The sequence below is a fragment of the Cuculus canorus genome, chromosome 7 (assembly GCF_017976375.1).
Source record: "Cuculus canorus isolate bCucCan1 chromosome 7, bCucCan1.pri, whole genome shotgun sequence".
NCBI lineage: Eukaryota > Metazoa > Chordata > Aves > Cuculiformes > Cuculidae > Cuculus > Cuculus canorus.
Window position 1 is genome coordinate 32,373,896 of NC_071407.1, and position 18,891 is coordinate 32,392,786.

Consider the following 18,891-nt stretch of genomic DNA (forward strand, 5'->3'; position numbering starts at 1 on the left):
TTGAAACCCCACATACTAAACTTGAATTTTGTTTTGCCGTCTTTTCTTTGGCAGTCAAGATAACAAGTCAACATGTAATTATCATCAAATGATTAGCTGAGTAAATGCTAGTACCATAGTCTCAAGCAACTAAACTTAGTACAGAAGGTTTATATAAGACAGATAATATATTTATTGTTTTCATCAGTATTACATTTATCCTATTATTTTGATGTTTGCTCTTGTGCTTCTCGCTACTTCAGACATCAGACCGGGATTAATTCTCGTCTTGTCTCACGCTTCATCTGCTTACCTTTGTACAAAATGTATGTACGATGCCATCCATATGAAATCCTGTTCATCTACAGACACTGCTTTACAGCCGATATGTGAAAGAATAGGTGATAAAAGAAGAAAATAATAAATGTAAGCAAAAAATGATGCTTTCATCCTCCTTCCCCTTCGTTTCAATATTCCTGTGGACAACTATTCCTTTTCCGGGACTATTAGCCTAAACTGTGTAGCCAAGGTTAGTCTTTTCCAAGTCAGACAGTTAAAACCAGTTTTCCCCAGAAAGGAATAAGGACAAGCAAGTTAATGCGTGCTTATTTATCAAAACAAGTTTCATTCTACTTTTGGAAGACTTTTGCAGAGTCAAGAGCTTTAAAGGGCAGCGAGTACTCAGTTTGTGGTTTTACAGCTCTGCAGGAAGGCTTCTCACACAGAAATGCCCGGTACCTGGGCTCCTTGTTCAGCCTTGCAACAGGTTGTCCTAGCACAAAGCAATGGACTCTCTTCCAGGGTGGGAAAGGGGGGAACCACCATGCTTATGTGCAGACCAGCAAATGGTTGGATCCAGTAGGTGAGCAGCCCATCGCAGCAGCTCCTGTGAAGGCCCCTACAACCACACCGAGATATTTGTAAATGCCTGTTTATAAAGTCTTGTGGTGATCGGATGAGGGGCAATGGGTATGAACTGGAGAGGGGCAGATTTAGACTAGACGTTAGGAGGAATTTCTTCCCTATGAGGGTGGTGAGGCCCTGTCCCAGGTTGCCCAGGGAAGCTGTGGCTGCCCCATCCCTGGAGGTGTTTCAGGCCAGGTTGGATGGGCCTTGGGCAGCCTGAGCCAGTGGGAGGTGTCCCTGCCCATGGCAGGGGGGGTGGAACTGGGTGATCTTTAAGGTCCCTTCCAACCCAAACCATTACATGATTCTATAATTTGGAGGTCTTATGCTGGACTCAACTTAGTTTGCTGCACTGAGCTGAAGCTTTCCAAGGAGCAGCCCTTGGTTTAGACTCCCATGGGGAGAACCCAAGTGCAGTTGGAGTGGAGATCCCAGGGCAGACTCACTTAGAAAGAAGCCATTTCACGTGCACTGAAACTGTGTTCCCAACCGCAGTGACGCACAGCAAGTGGCAATGATTGGGGGTTTGCTCCAAAACCATACTGCTACGAAGCAAAACGACAACCTAAATAAAGCAATAATCTAAGAAGATCACATCTTAGATGCGTGAAGGTATCTAGACACCCACACTACTCCTAAATTCACAGGTACTTAGGTCTGATCTTCAGGTGTTCCAGACAGATGAGGCAAAACAAAATCTGGAAACACCTATGCAGAAGATCAGTTGAAAAATATTGATGCTTAACTCACTATTAAGCCAAAGCTGTTGAGGAATTATTTTGTTTCAAAATATTGATTCTGCATATCATCCATATATTGGCCCATGAGGGGGAAACACTGTGTGGGGTCCACTGTACAACTGAAACTGCATATAGTAGAAACTCCAATTAGTATTTATTTATCCCTATACCTCAGCGCCTGCGAAATGCAATGCAATTATTAACGGAATAACAAAACCAGTTGATTTTGCACTGTAGCCAAAGAGGTGTTTAATGCTTCTGCTTTTATAAGTAATAATATACAAAATATAAAGTTAAAAATATTAATTATATCATTTTAACCTGAATTAAAAACAGACCATATACCAAATTTACTATATACATGTAAATAAAGTATCGTTCAGGTTATTCTGTGTAAAAACCACAGTATTAGGAAATATAAAGAGTATATAATTTTTATCAACAAACCAATCTCTCATAGTTACACAAGGCAAAGTCTTACCAAAATAATTTTGTGTTCTACTGCAGATTTGACACAAATCTGCTTTAAAGAAATATTCACCTGTACCTATTACAATGGCTTAATGATCCTGACTGACAAACCGTGGAACAAATTACAAACACTGTACATCTATTTTAAAAAATACCACAATTACAAACCTTTAATACATTAAAATATTAAACCGCAACTTTTTTTTTTTCCGCACTGATTGATTTATAAATGCATTTTTCACCCCATTAGAGGGCATGGAGTAAGGAACCACCTCCTAGCCAAGAATCACTTTAAAGTTTATCCAGAAATGTATGCATTGTCATTTATGAAAAAATCAGGGATAACGATGAAACAGCTGAACATGCTTTTAGTCAGCAGGAGAGGTCAGTTGATGCTTTAGAACCAGTAAGACCTGCAGTCAGTCTGGAAGGACCATGGGAAGCAGGCGCAGCCACACACAGAGGATGCTGCTTTGCCCTGTGAAACAATCAGTGCTCGGCTACAAACTTGGCTCACAAAGGGAGCAGCACCCGCTATTTCACTTTAGGATACTTTACACAGGATATAACTGAAGTTTACGTCTTCTCAGTTTCCTTTATTTATCAGCAGTAGCATTCCCAGTAATCTAAGTAAAATCTGTTTCAAATTTTTTATTAGGACTTCCAAGTTTTTGAGAGGACCCGTGGCCTCCCACAAGGAAGAACGTAGAACGCTGAATAAAAAGGTACAGTGCGATTAGCCTTCTGCCTCCCGCCTTAAACTGCAACTCCCACAGTTTCTTCCCTTTTTTTTTTTTTTTATATTGTAAGCCAACTCAAGAAAAAACAGAAAGGAGGGAGATGCTACTTTTCACAAATGCTGTGAAGAGTATCCTTACACTGCGCTAATTAAATATAAGTACACACAGGCACTTGAATTGGAGCCATACAGGAACTACTTCTTAGATATTGAAGATGCCAATGCTTACTAAAAAAAGTCAAGTTTAACATTCTCCTGATAGCCAATACATTTTTTTATACCAACAAACAATAGCAGAAAAAAAAAACCCTGTTGGAAACTATTGATATTTTCATAATTTTTGTGATATTTGATGTTCAAGGCTTAGTTACGAGGCAAGAAAGGATGCCTACAGCAAAACCTGATATAAAATACTGAGTTTGTATTTGTAAAGAGTCTTTCCATTCAATACATGCTTTGTTTCTTGGATTCTTCCCATTCATCTACTACTCACTAGAGCAGAGAGGATATCAGACCAGGTGTTTTCCATTGATCCAGTCTCATGCATTCGCGGTTAAAAAACTAGAGATAATTATCCCAGAAATTAAAATATTAGGGATTAAAAAATTAAACCACCCATCAGCTCTGAAGGAATAGAAAGATCTAGATGAATTTTCATGGAACTCTTTGCTAAGGAAGAAAAAGGCATCACATTTCTGTATCAAAACCTTTCTTTTTTAAAAACCTTTACTTAAGAATTGTGTTCTGATGCAGCAGGGCTGGTAACTGCCAGGTGTTTTTCATTCCATTTCTACACTGATATATTTTATTGACAACACTCAGTATAACCACATGACAGTGGTAACTGGGATAGGTTGAAAACGAGGGGAGTTAACTTTCCCCTAGCTAACCTATTTCTATACCCCTTTTTGAAGTTCATTCTCAAAACAGATGAAATTGGTAGGGAAACACATTTTTTAAAAATTTAAATATTATTGTAAAATTGATCTGATATATCCAATACTGTGTTCCTGGAAAATGCAAAAGGGTATAGTTAGAAACGAACAAAAGGAACCCTATTTGTGACCATTTTGCTCAAGTTTACTTTCTATAGTATAGTATTTAGATGTTCAAAACGTACATGTGAATAACATAGCAACTAAGCACTTAGATTTGATGTAAACAGTAGCATTATATTTTTAATAGTGTAAAGAACTCACAACAGGCCTGTGTTCACACTGCAGGTTACAAAGTAAAAAACAGGATAAAGTTCTGTTTTGTTCAGTTGTACAGATGCAGTGATCTCCAAGGACAGTGTTGAGAGTCTGGGTAGATAGTGCAATAAAATACCTGCACAGTGTACAGTAACAGCGGGAAGACTGATAGGAAAAAATTAGATTAAAATCGAACATCCGTATGACTTCATCGGCCTCTGTAACGCAGCCAGGAACTATGACCAATCCTGTGATTGATGTACGTTAAGATTTTATAAAAAAAACAGGTAATGGTAACTCTAAAGGGAGAGGAATTAAAAAGAACATGGCACAAAACCTACAAGAACTATCAGGAAAATGACTTGGTTGTCGATTTTGCCATATTTCACACCAGATTAAAACACAGTTTGAAGTAAACAGAAGAAATGCACGCACTGGTATCTGTGAATTCTTAACATGATAAAATTTTAGTTATTTACATGAAAAACACCCTTTTGGTTTGATAATCCACAGATGTATCCTATGCATTTTAAACGCAATGGCTTACTTCTTTGCTCTAATATATACTAGCAGAAAACTCTTCCATCATGCAGTCCAAATCTATTTCTGATACTCTCTTCTTTGGATACCCTAAATTTTGACTATATGCCGTTCTACTAATCGTTACTTGTCAAACATTTTACTTGATAAAACAGAAACAGGTTTTGAGTCATTTTGCAGTAACTAAGCTTTGACACACCTTTTAGCTTTTTACCTTCAAGCAGCTATTTTGACTTTTACAGTGCAGGAACTATTGCTTTGCTATCTTTATTGTGGCTGCTGTCATTACCAGGATTTTTAAAACACAAAAGTTGGGAGAAGTAAAAATTAATTGCCCACAAAATAAGGTCAAATTATCTTGGTAACAAATACATAATTTCAGTCTTAGAAAACATTTTATTTTATTATTTTGCACAAGCTGATGAAGTCTGACATCAGTATATGAGAATTTGCTCATCCCGCTGTTGTTTCAAGTGAGGATATGTTCCTTCCTAGCTTGGATAATAACACTGGCATCAACCTGTGTTGGGAGCGGAAGGATTCAAGGTAAGTTTCAGATCTTCAGGGTAGCAGGGACACTTTTTAAAGCCATTGTGTTCCTTGGAGATTGTACTGTTGTTGTGATTGAAGAATATTTTGAAGTGTCTAAAAAACTTTGCACTTTGAAAATATTTATTTTCAACATAACTAAAATTTATATTGGCTTGGAGGAAACTTATTCTTTCCTATCTAAACAGCCTGTATGCCGATTAGTGCAAGCCTACTTCATAGACTTATTTTCTCATCTATTACCTAATTGAATTTAGTATTTAGATGACCTTCTTGTATTTAGGAAGACTATCTCCTTAATAACAGTCAGTTTGGTGCTAGCTACAGCTCCACATACAATATGAGAAGCATAACAAACCTTTAAAGATTTTGCACTCTGATAAACCCCACCGGGAAACTAACCTTTAAAAGCTTGTCACTAGATTTTTGCAACTTTGGAGCTCCTGTTTTAACTTGCTACTGGCTGCTCCCAGAAAAGGAGAGGCCAAATGCTGCTATGCCTGCTATATCTGTTTTGGTTGAACTCTGCCCGAAAGCTGAGTGGCAGCAGGGCAATAGCTATAGCTCAGCAGTTCTCCAGACAGTGGAGATTTCTTTCTTTGTGAGCTTAGGCAGGTCACAACAATTTCCCTCCAGTGCAGAGGGTTAACGCACTGCCATTCAGTTCTGAGCTTTCAGGACCCTTCTGCCTATCCCAGAGCAGCCACTGATGTCACACCGAAACAGCACAACTCGGCTATCTCAGAGTCTAAAAATCTGAATGTGTTAAGTATTATATGGTCCTATACACTGGCAAAATGTAGACGAAATTATTTGTGACAAGCCAATAAAATCATGTTGCATGACCAGTTTAAGACTTTAGAAACAGATTCGTTCTAATATCACAATAACTGGAAAGAAAGAGTTGAGGAGTATCAAGTGGAATCTTAACTTTGTGAGAATGCCACAGCCCTGATTTACTATTCACCTTTGATTTATATAGCATTGTTCAAATAATACTGCTTTTTCTATTAGCTACTTACTTCTCACATTCACAAACTCTCTTTGTTAAAAAACCCTAGAAGTTTCACATCCTGAATTGGATGCATATTTTGGATTTGAATATGTTTCAATAGTTATTTTTTACTGGCCTTCATAGCTGAATAGGCATCTAAAAATGAAGACATTTAAGACATTTCTGTCCTCCTATTTCTCCCTCATATTTCTGCCTGTGTATATAGGGTTAAGCTAAAACTGCAGGCCCTGTACCCTGTAAATGCAAGGACCACTTTCCAAGAGTACCAGAGAAAGTGTCCGAAAGAGACGGGAAAGTCTTTTGTACCAACAATGCCCTTTGGTCCAGTTCCAGGTGGACACTGGGGCAAAGGCCAAATCAACTTAACTGCTCTAAAATGTTAAATCAACCTTAAAAAAAACCAAACATAAACCAAACTATCTCAAAAGCAGAAGCGTTTTTTCAAGTGTAAGACAATGATATTCATGGTTGTGCACTAAAAGAATACAGCAAACTGTTGTGTGCTGTATACCACACACAAATCCACGCCGTGAGTGAATGTACAGATATCCAGCTGTACAGGGTTCACAAGTGCATCTTTAGAATTTAAAAGGAAAAGCAGCGTTGCCGATCTGCCGTCTCTCAGTTACTGGAAGCCCAGGATATGACTGAAGTGTCCCTGAAACGACAAAATCTCATGTAACTAAAAATTATCTCATCAAAACCTGAATTTTTTCCTCAGTACATGTTTTCAAACCTTATTTTAAAAGAAACTGACAGTTCCACTTACAGCATCACAAATATTCCCTTTTTCTCCCTGTGGGACTCGTGGACAACTAAAAAGTCAGGAGAGTAAAGGAAATGGTCTCTGTATTCTGTATAAGCAGCATGACTTGAGTTTTGACACTTGTTTTTCACATGAATTTAAAATACACCCATACAGAATAGACAATTCCAGCGTCATGCTTTTATACCTTATTCTGTTCTACCATTAAATGTTTAAAGATTTTTGAGGATAGACAGAAATTTACTTTCTTGTTGGCAACTTCTGTTTTAAACTCAAGTCTGCGTTTGTTTGTATCACTTTGTATTTGTTTAAAGAATATATTCACATTAATACTTTTAAAACAAAAAAAGTGTTACGTCTAGTTATAAGGTAACATAGAAAAAATCTCAGGAATGATCTTCTCCCTGCCCCAAAATCCTACCTAGCTTCCTTCTCATTTATACCACCTCTTTGTCTTCTTCTAAGTCTCTGCCCAAATAGTCCATAACACATTAAACCAAAGAAAGCTTATAAAAAATGCAACTAAAGAATACTCTTTTCTCAAAGTGTGGTTTAATACACATCTATTATTCCTTCTGAAACATGTGGTAGTCATTAAATATAGAAAAAGAAGTCTAAAAGTTAAGAGAGCAAACATCATAGCAATACTGCCTTTAAATACGTGTTGAAGTCCACAGCACTTACAGTAATGGTACACAATTAAATGTGTTCAGGAAAGCCGATGTTAGTCAGGCTCCTCACATGACTGATTAGCTCCCTAAACATTAGTGTTTTTTGATGCAAAATACAGTCCTGGTAAGAATACCCACAATGAGGGAATACTGTCTCAGCCCAAGACGCTTTGTGTTTGACTTATTCCAGCTTCGATCTTTTAATTTATTTGAATTTCCCTACCATGAGTAGAATAAAGCTTCTTATAAGATTTTAACATTAGTATTGATTATGAAAAAAATTACAACATTCCTTATCTTGCTATCTGTAGCCTCCTCCTTTCTGTTCATTTCAGCTGTTCTGAAGGACTTCCATGATGCATGTTAATCACTGCGACAGCCTCTGATTTTCCTGAAGTGAGATTTTAACTGTGAAGAAAGTTATCTATCTGAGCTTTTACCGGCTTAATAGACATTATACTCTTAGGATAAGCTTTTTATTATTTTAAGAATGAAGACAATTTACTAATGTAATTCCTACCAAATCTATTGAAATATAATTGTTAACATGTTACGTTACTGGCTATGAATAACTGATTACCCAAAAAGAACACAACTAAGAAATCTATGTGATCAGTTTATCATCCACAGATAGAATCATATTATGAATGCAAGGACACTGACACAGGCCAGTTTATATCATGGTGGTTATGTCAGCTCAACATGGCATGAATTTAGCTATACCAGAACACAATTCTGGCTGCTCTAGTCCTGTCTTTGTGTGGCATTATGTCTAAACTAGCAAACTCTCCTAGTAGGAAGTGGGACAAAAGAGTCCTTCCTCTCTGAAAGAGCAAGCTATGAGTGCAGAAGCAGTCATACTTTCATCCAGGTTGTTCCAGCCCCAGGACTCAAATAACGGAGAACTGAATATATACGCTAACTTCATTTTTCCATTACCAAACATTGTACGTTACTCCTTGAACTCTAATTTATATTTGATATTTTGCAACACTCACGGGTAAACATTTCCCCCCAACACAGGGTACATCATGGAAATCAGAATCATGTTTAAACCCAGTTATATGTAAAATCACCCTGCTTTGAGTAAAGTGTTTTCCATTTCTACTCAACAATAGGAGTGAGGCTAATTTGGCAAGAAGTCTAGCAAGCAGCTCTACAAGTGCTCCAGAGTTTTCTAACACTACCTTGAGTTTCTACATCGAGAGCACAGACGGACAGTTGAGTAGAAAAATTGTTTAGTTTTGAGATTCCAGTTCTCATTGAATAAAGCATGTTTTCAATCACAGCTCCCAACATATGACAGCAGCCTCAGGCTCATCACATTCAACGGAAATTTTGCCACTATCTAATTTGCTATAAACATTCAGCCTTTCTGAAGAAATGCATGGCATTCCCTCATGCCTCTCCTCAGTTTTGGGTCTCTAAGGAATCCTGTGTGATGGTTTAAAAGGATGCAGCGGATGCAAACAAAAAGCAAGAGTAGCACCCATAAATTTAAGAAACTTCCTAAAATTTGGTAAGACAATTTGCCTGGAAAATGAAACCGTAGGAATACCATAACGTCTTTCATCACTACCAGCCATTTTCTCTTGAAGGTTTTGACCTACCATCCAGGAGAAAAAGAGGGTGGTTAAGATCACTGTCATCTGTTAGCAGGAAATTCTAGTGCTGCTGCTGTAGTATTACTGCTGCCTACACGGTGCCAAATTATAGCTGTGACTACAGCCCACACATATTAAAAAAAACACAGGTTTTAAACAGCTTACTATGGACACCAAGAAGAGTCTATAGGATGTCTATAGGGTAATATTTTTAGGCTATGTCCACGCTTGGAAAGGAAGTACCCCACTAGAGGGAAAGACAGGAGATAGAATGGGATTCATGTACATTATGATCCAGTAAATCAAGGAAGATAGAAAAATGGGGCAGAAGAAGTTGTAATGTTACTGTTTGCTTCAGTTACTTCCTAAACTCTGCTTTTTAGAGTGAATTTGAAAAATATGTTTGCAGTCTCCATATTTTCCAACTGCTGCTGGAAACATATTAGTTTGTGCTCTGCTGGCGTACCTCAGAAATGCTAAATCAATCTGCCTTCTTTTATTTACATGCTTTATTCCTGAGAAATGTAATTGCGGTTTTTATTAACTTTATGTTTTATGGATCTAATACTTAAGAACAAGTCTATCTTTTATGTCACAGAAAGAAGGTTAATATACTTACAGATTCTCCAGCAATACATCTTGGGCAAGGCTGGGCAGTACCTCTGCTTCCATGGTTTTCAAAAATCTAATGAACAGGAACATATACAAAGCCATCAAAAAAAAAACACAACCAAAAACGGGGGGGGGGGGGCAATTATTTGCAATTTTATTATAAAATTTATTTTAAATGTGTTCTAAAAAATAGATGTTGTAAACATACCATTGAATTCTGCTTTGTCTTTGCAGCCCAAGGACCACAGTCAGTGGAGATTTTCTGTTTAGAATCCAGCTCCATAGCACAGGCAATGAGGCGAGCATCAGCCTCATTTGGAATGGTTTCTAATGGCTTGCATGCTCGCTTCTGAAAGAATCAAAAGCAATATTCACACGTCTTCCCAAGGCAGAGGACACTGAATACAAGTCTCCAGGATTTTATTGTTTGTGACTGATCAGGATCTTGCATTCATTTGGAAGGACAGTAAGTTAGTCACGGATTACCGGACACGAGGCTAGAACACCCAAATTCTGGATCTAACACTGCACCTCGTGCTGGATGAGCAGAGAAATCTGCAGATCTCACTAAATGCCTCTGTGCCTCAGTTTCATAAACTGGGGATAAAGCGCCACTGGGAAAAGAACATACTTCACCCTCTATTAGTGTATAATTTATGATGGCGTTTATCAGAGGAGCGGATCAGGGAAGTTGTGTGAAATGACTAATTACATCAAGGAAACGGAAGGAAAACCCCGAAGCCAAGTCAGACAGCTATGAAGACATATTTTCTAATGACTTTTGTATCTTGCTCTGAATGCTATCACCTTTCTACGGCTTTCCATTTCTATACAACCCATTCACATCCCACTCTTGGCGTTCTATCCTGAGCTGTTATTTAGTACTGAAGAACACTTGGGTGTGCTGCGAATCAAAGGTGCTCCATCTCCGGAGAAAGGGCTGGTCTAAGCAGGGATCCTTCTCACAGTAGTCCCCATCCCAACAGAAGATCAGCGGTTCCTGGAGATACTGTTCCACTACTCTGTGTGAACCAGGTTTGGAATGGCTAAGGATAAGATGTAAATCTGTGGAAGACACCGATTGGAAACCTTAAGAAGACATGTGACTGCTTTTCCATGCAAGGGGAGGACTACCTACATCCCAGCAGCTCCTTGAAAATCTAACAGCAAATTAAAAGAATAATGGGAAATAAAACTGACACAGACATCGCAGGGTCTGATTGTGAATTCCAGAGAAATATACATGATTTTGAAATTTTTTTTCTGATGGTTTTCTGAACAAACTTTGTTTAAGGAATAACAATATTCGATCTCTTTCACAAGCATATGATTTCACAGGCAGAAGGTGTGTTGCCACAGAACTAACAGACTATTGAAGCATGGAAATGAAATTTAAAATTTGAATATGTTATGCAAAAATAAAATGGATCAATACAACAGGAACCTCAGTGGAGAACAGTTGAAACGGGAACACTATCAAGGAATATAAGATATTTGGATGGGGAGCAAAATCAAAAAGTGAAATATGTATTGTACTAAGAAAGTGAATAATATAACAACAAAAAGTCTGAGAAGGTCCTCTAAAGATAGACTGTCTTCCACTGGGAAAACATCCTCTTCCCTTTGTTGCTGCAGAACTCGTCCTTTATTAAAAGGTACAGTATAGTGGTACAGCAGCATAACTAGCGAGATGTGAGATGAAGGAGAAAACGGAAAAAATTATTTACTGCCATACATCAGAAGAAATTTGGCCTATTAAAAATAAATTCAAGGTTGTTTCTTTGGGGGGGGGGTTAAGACGCTTAGCATCAGTGACAGGAATTCAGAGTAGATGGCTTGACAGACTTATCATACCGATGCCAAGACAATTTGCGGAAGTTTCTGGCAGAGGCTGGCTTCAGGGAAGGCTTCACTCTCTGGAATTCTCTTTCTTAGAAAGAAACAATCAATACATCAATCCTGGCCGTGCACAGAACAGATATAAGGCAGGATTCAAAGAGCCTGTGATTAATAAGGATCAACGAGCTCTCTATTCAAAAGGCAAGCCAGGATTTCATCAAAATGACTACTTTTGTTAGGGAATGATCATGCTACATCCAGCTTGGAAATGTAGTTTAAGACAAGCAACAACAAATCACGTATGGTCCTAGAACATGTAGAAAACAGGTCTCTCTGCAGAGATGATATTCTGTAGCTTTCTTTTCCAGGTGCAAAGCCCTGGAAAAACACGTGCGTTTTCACTGATGCTGAAAGGATGAAGGTCTCGCAGATGTTGCTTTTCATGAACAGTGAAACTGAACTGATACAAAAACTAGCTACATCAAAATAATTAACCTCAGTGCAATGGAAAATATTCTTAAGAAAGACTACCACTTGCTTTTTTATTTTTTAATTTAGCTGTAAGTTTTTTAAGACCTCCTATAAATTTAAAATGTTAATTGCATGCAATTTCTGTTCAGCCTACCACATTTTTAAAAGCCAGGCTAGCTTCTGGTTTGTTTCATAAACACCTGTCCTATAGGTATAAAACAGGTCTCCACCCAGCCCAGCTTTACTTATTAGCTCCACTGGATACCTTCATGGAAAGGACAATGATGGCCATGTGTAAATGCTCTCTGTTACTAGAGCCAAGCTCCCTACTAAAAGAGGTACAGATGGCTTAGTCAGGGAAAGCAGAAGGAATGTGAGGTCCATGTAGGTCCTTGTTCTGGGAAACTTTGTTTGTAGTCCAGGACATGCCATGTGAATATCTCTAGCCTTGAAAATCTGTTCTTCTTTACAGGACTCTAAGTCCAAATGCCTTAAAACCAGTACAACATCAATGAGCTCTATCCTAAAGCAAGTTTCTGAAATACTTGCAGATAATTACATCAAAGCACAAAAGGAAATTGTATGTATGCATATATAACATACAGCAGGAGCTGAGAGAGAGCAGAAAAAATCTTCCCTAAGGAAGATTCCCTAAAAAAACTAAGGAATCTTTCCCAGTCACAACAGCCACTTGTGCAAGACACTGCATGACAGCAGCATCAAATGAGAGGATGATTAAGACTCCAGAATAATTGTCTCCCCAAATCAGCCTGGCCCTGCTTGCTTCAGTTAGTACGGCTGAGTTCAGAGCTCCCCTCCCCGAGCAGCGGATGCAGCGATAATATCTCTACAAAGACCAGTTACAGCGTTCACAACGACTGCAATGGCTTAAAACCCAAAAAGCACAGAATCCCAGTGGGAAAGACTGACAAATGTTCTGATTTTCATCCTAAAACGTGCAAAACTCTGCACAGCATCACAGCTTGTAGGAGTTAACAAGGCAAAGCACTACCAGTCAGGCTCATGCTGCTCACTAAAATCTAAGCCAGAACGCAGTCGCCCACTATTTGGCTAAGAAATCCCTCCAACGCTATGAGCAGGTACTAGAAGATGGAGAGCACAATTTGATTAGTGTGCATCACCTCAACAGCCGGAAAGGTTTAGCAGAGGCATTTCACCTCCTGTCTGTGATACAGCATGTGACTGCAGTGGCTCAAATGTTCACTTAAACACACTAAGCCATCGTGACTCAGTTGTAAACTGGACCACGACAACTGCTGTTAAGAGAGAAAAAAAACCACCACCAATGTCTTGGCTAGGCTACTCCACATGGAAAATGTTCTGAACTGTAATAAGTTCTCTTTTTAAACCTATCTTGCAGAGCTTGACTCATGTATTCTGCTCTCTACAGAGGCAGCAACAGCAATTCTGAGTTGCTCGCTGTCATTTTCAAAAGAATTTTATCTGGTTTCCAACCAGCTCATTAGTGCCTTTGTTAGCAGACAAACTGCAATGCATGAATAAAGCTATTATTTGCCTCTCTAACCTCAAAAATGGGAAAAAAAGAGAAATTCCTTCTTTCTTCTGTAACCTTGTCGGTCGCAGTCAGAAGTTCACTGAACAGATGTTCCTCTTCCTCCCCATGCGTGGCATTTCTCTGATCAATGAAGTTAGCCCCTAACTGTGCAAGTCTTTGCTCAAGTCACCCGTGGACAGGGACGATGAAGTAACAGTGAGAGAGAGTGGGAACACCAGGGTAAGCTTTTCTTGGAACTCCTGTTAATGTTTACAAAGTTATGTGTGACTTTATTCTAATAGTGATTCCTACCCAGTGCAGGATTGAAAAGAGAGCACAGTGGTTACCGGATATTTGAAAACCACTTGATATTGTTGCCCTGCTGTTAATTACCAATTAATTACCAGCTTATTTATAACTTTTGCAAAGCTAAGAGCTTAGCACTTATTAGGAAGAAAGATGCTTTCAAGATGCTTCTTGGGGCCTACAAGAAAGCTGGAGAGGGACTATTCATAAAGGCATGTGGTGATAGGATGGGAGGGAACGATTAAAAACTGGAGAGGGGGACGTTCAGGGCTGACATAAGGAAGAATTTCTTCACCATGAGACTGGTGAGGCCCTGGAACAGGTTGCCCTGGAGGTGTTCCAGGCCAGGTTGGATGGGCCTTCGGCAGCCTGATCCAGTGGGAGGTGTCCCTGCCCATGGCAGGGGGGTTGGAACTGGATGGTCATTAAGGTCCATTCTAATTCAAACTATTCTATGATTCCATGAGTCTATGACGGTGGTGGATGAGACACCTTGTCAGAATGGATCCCACTGGAGAAACACACACACACAAGCTTAGCAGAAATGGGAAGCGATTCCAGCAGCCCAACATATAAAGGCTAAATCCCTCAGTTCTGGTGAGACACATCCTGGAGCCAGAACAGTGGGAAACGAATCACAGAATCATAGCGTTGTAGAATGGTTTGGGTTGGAAGGGATGTTAAAGCCCATCCAGTTCCACCCCCCTGCCACGGGCAGGGACACCTCCCACTGGCTCAGGGGCTCCAAGACCCACCCAACCTGGCCTTGAACACCTCCAGGGATGGGGCAGCCACAGCTTCCCTGGGCAACCTCTTCCAGTGTCTTACCACCCTCATCGAGAAGAATTTCTTCTTAATGTCTAGTCTAAATCTTCCTCCCTCCAATTTGAAGCCATCCCCCCTTGTCCTATCACTCCATGTCCTTGTGAAAAGTCCCTCCCCAGCTTTCCTGCAGCCCCTTTCCACACTGGAAGCTGCTCCAAGGTCGCCCCGCAGCCTTCAGTTCTCCGGGCTGCACAACCCCAGCTCCCCCCTTCCACGTGCCCTCCTCCCCGGCCCCACACGGCCACGCCCCTCCCGGTGACCCCACCTCATCCGCGTGTCCCCGCCCACCTCCCCGTAGGGACATGACCCGTGGCCCCACGCCATCCATAATTACGCCCCCACCTCGTAGCCCCGCCCCTCCAAAGTGGCCCCGCCCACACCCCATACAACCACGGCCCTCTACAAGTGCCCCCCATCAGCGTAGCCCCTCCTCCTCCATGCATGGCCCCTCCCCTCCCAGTGACCCCGCCCCACAAGGTACCACCTCCTCTGTATGACCACGCCCACCGCCCCTATATGGCCACACCCCGCCCCCACATTGGCTCCGCCCCCGCGGCCGCGCCGCCGCCAGAGGGCACCGCCCGCCCCCGGCCGAGCCCCGGGGCCAACGGTCGCGCGCCGCCTCGCCCCCCTCCCCTCTGCCCCCGCCCCGCCTGGCGTGAGCGCAGACCGCGGGGCCTCGCCGAGAGGTCGCTCTCGCCGGTTCCCAGCGAGGCGCTTTTCTCTCCCTCTGGTTCCCTTCCACCCCTTCCCGCGTAGCTCCCTGGGCGGAACTTACGCACTCCGGCTCCCCCGGCTCCGGCTCGCGTAGTGCCCCCCGCCGCCCCCGCGCGGGCAGCGGCAGCGCCGCCATGGCGGGGGCGTGCGCACTCCCCGAGCCGCCTCGCGGAGCTCCCCGTCCGCTCCCTGAGCCGCTTCTCGGAGCTCCGCGTCCGCTCCCTGAGCCGCCTCTCGGAGCTCCGCGTCCGCTCCCTGAGCCGCCTCTCGGAGCTCCGCGTCCGCTCCCTGAGCCGCCTCTCGGAGCTCCGCGTCCGCTCCCTGAGCCGCCTCTCGGAGCTCCGCGTCCGCTCCCTGAGCCGCCTCTCGGAGCTCCGCGTCCGCTCTTCGGCCGCTTCTCGCAGAGCCGCCTTCGCTCGCTGAGCCGCTTTTCGGAGCTCCGCGTCCGCTCTTCGGCCGCCTCTGGGAGCTCCGCGGGCTGCTCCGCTTGGGCCCCGCGGGCGCTGCGGGGCGGAGCCGCGGCCGGGGTTGCGCCGTAGCGCCGCTCTCACGGTGCGGGCGGTGACGGGGCAGCGAGGTCCCTTGCGGCAGCATCCGCGCGTTGACATCCCCTCGGCTGCCGGGGAGGGAGGACCTGGCATCACCTGGGGCATCACCTTCGTTTTCATTAACCTTCCCAGCCTTTCTTAAGCCGGGAATTAACGATTTGAAGCGATCTTCGAAATCCTGGAGCCTCTCCGCTCTCTTTTCAATCTCGCACGGGGTCAGAGTCGTGTGGTTGAATTTAATTGGGTTTCAGTGGCGCTGAAGACTGAGAAAATATTGCCTGATGTCTTTGTGTGTGAGTTCATGTAATTTACAGTCTAATTTCCATTCTGTAGGAATGCCAAAACAATGGAAAACACAATCCACGTGGAAGTACGGCTGAGGCTGCGCTTGAGCAGAGGCAACGAACAAGAGTTTTGAAGTTGACCCAGGAGATGGAAAAAGATGCATCCTAATGATACCAGAAATGTCGACAAATAAAACTCTAAGACTCGTTTTGGAGTTTTAGAAAGCGAGCATCCTTTATCAGTCCTGGGCAACACGAGGGAGCAATCTCCATCCGTCATGTGCAACCAGACAGAAGCTGTTACAGAATAGATTTCCCACTTATGGGCATATGTGTAAATTTTCCCATAAATATTAAGCATATTATTATAGAATATATAGACCTTATTTCCATTTTTAATGTTGTGAAACAGTCAAAACTCTTGCTAATTTGAGCTGGCTCCAGCTCTCTGCTTGACCTTGCCTTACAGGTTAGGTAGGAGTCCAAACAGAGGTGATTACAGAAGAAGAGACAGAGAGACATCTGTTTAGCACAAATCATTCCTTACACATAGAATCATAGGTTCACAGAATAGTTTGGGTTGGAAGGGACCTTAAGATCATCCAGTTCCAACCCCCCTGCCACGGGCAGGGACACCTCCCAGTGGCTCAGGCTGCCCAAGGCCCATCCAACCTGGCCTGGAACACCTCCAGGGATGGGGCAGCCACAGCTTCCCTGGGCAACGCATTCCAGTGCCTCACCAAACAGCAATTTAGGTAACAGTGTGATTCAACTGAATGAATCAAGTGATTCAACTTGTGCTGTCAGTGAATGGAGCTAATCTTGTAATTCTTTATTTCCCAAAGAACTAAACCTCCTTTAGAGTCTCAGAAAAGATCAGAACCCATGTAACAAATACAAACTGAAACTTAACACACACTCAGCGTTGTGTTCATGGCAGAGAATAACTTCACTTCTAAAATATGAGCCACTGTGCTGAGGAGTAAGGACTGAACGCAGAATTGGCAAGAACGCCTTGGCTCAACTCCTACTTTAGAAAAGTCCTTCTCTAAAAGAAACATTTAAATGCCATGTGATGGTGCACCAAAGAGCATTATTATTAGGGAGCAGCTGCAAGTTTGAGCAGCACGGAGTGTAATGGTTTTCACTTTTAGGTTTGGGGACATAACATCAGGTTCTTAAGGCTATACGCAGACATTCAGATAAGTGATTGACCACTACAGGGACTAAAACTGACCTGGTGTTCTCCTGCTCTGGCTGCTTTGTTTTGTTCTTACTCCCTCAGACATGTCCCCCCTCCCAGTGGGATGACAGGCAATGAGGTGCCCATCGTTATTTCCCATTAAGTCACAGGAAAGAGCCTGGGTTTCAATACAGAAATGTCCAATTACCGAACAGAATAATCCAGAAGCTTCCAAAGATCATCTGCAAATTCTCACCTGTGACACCAGAAGACGAAAATCATTTGTGCAGGCTGGGACTTGAGAGCTGGCCACACAAACTGCATGCCAGTCCGGAATAGTCACATACTTGTTTCAGATCACATCCGAAAAGACAATCAGAAGATTATTTTCTACAGATTGACACGCTTCTTTGATGAAGGCAAGATGTCTTCTGCACCCTCTATCTCCTCCCAAAAGGCAGAAAACAAAATGCAAGGCAGGAGGTGCAACTGAGCAGAATTCAACAATGCTCGTTGTGTACTAAGCACTGTGTCACAGGTAAAATCGGAGTCCTTCATTTTACTCTTGCCGGTTCTTGAGAGCAGCACAGGAGGATATCCTCCGTCAGGAGGGTGTAATATACTGCTTGTCTTCCGCTCTACTAAATCAAGCTGGTTTGCAGGAGAAAATACATATTGCCAAGCTATGCTTGGCATTCCTTCTAGAGCTTATTCTTCACTAGGGATCCAGTTGTATGAACAGTGTATGCTCTGTCACATCCTTTGAGCCTGAGGGTGTATCACAAAAAATAATCCACAGATTCTTTCTTAGCATTTGACATGCCTGATAGAAAAATAACCCTATATCTAGTAATCTAGGGTAATCTGGTTTGCAGAACATCTGAAGCACAAGTCATTTCAGAGTTTGGAACAAACCCAAATCCATTCACATCAAATCAGATTTATTTAATTATTTCAAAGCCATCTTCCAATTCCATCCCCAGAGCCTATTTATGTCTCTTGCCAGTATAGCAGGCATTATGGACTGGTGTTCCGCTTATACTCGCATGTCTAGAACAATGGGATGCACTATAAAACCCATGCGTTTTGTGACACATCCATCTAAATGTATCAGCACGTTGTAGGGGATCCTTCTCTGCAGGTGCAAAGTTTGGAAATGACAGTTCCATTAGAAAAGTCACATCTGACGTACAGACTGCAGAGTTAAGTGGTACCTGTGCAAACAGAATGAATATCAGTTCTCTCCCTCCATGGATATTTTTCTGAATGAGAAAAGGCTTAGCTTTGTAAGGAGTATGAAAGCTCACTTCAGTAAGTTGCCAAGGATAGTCATGCAAGTCCAAAAGGACGATCTTGTGAAGTGATTAATTGCTTATGCTGTGAAAACTGCATGGCCTGAAGTCAAAATGCAAATACT

At 42.1% G+C, this 18,891-nt stretch overlaps 1 protein-coding gene across 1 annotated transcript; it reads right to left on the reverse strand.

The window, feature by feature from the left end:
* Nucleotides 1–1,843: 1,843 nt before the first annotated feature.
* On the reverse strand, nucleotides 1,844–16,250 carry LOC128852706 (translation initiation factor IF-2-like). The gene is made up of 4 exons (XM_054071747.1): nucleotides 15,521–16,250; nucleotides 9,994–10,134; nucleotides 9,793–9,858; nucleotides 1,844–7,977 (listed from the first exon to the last, which is right to left on the reverse strand). Exons 1-2 carry the CDS (start codon nucleotides 16,051–16,053, stop codon nucleotides 10,113–10,115), a joined length of 555 nt encoding a protein of 184 aa, XP_053927722.1. The 5' UTR covers nucleotides 16,054–16,250; the 3' UTR covers nucleotides 1,844–7,977; nucleotides 9,793–9,858; nucleotides 9,994–10,112.
* Between the last annotated feature and the right edge of the window lie 2,641 nt (nucleotides 16,251–18,891).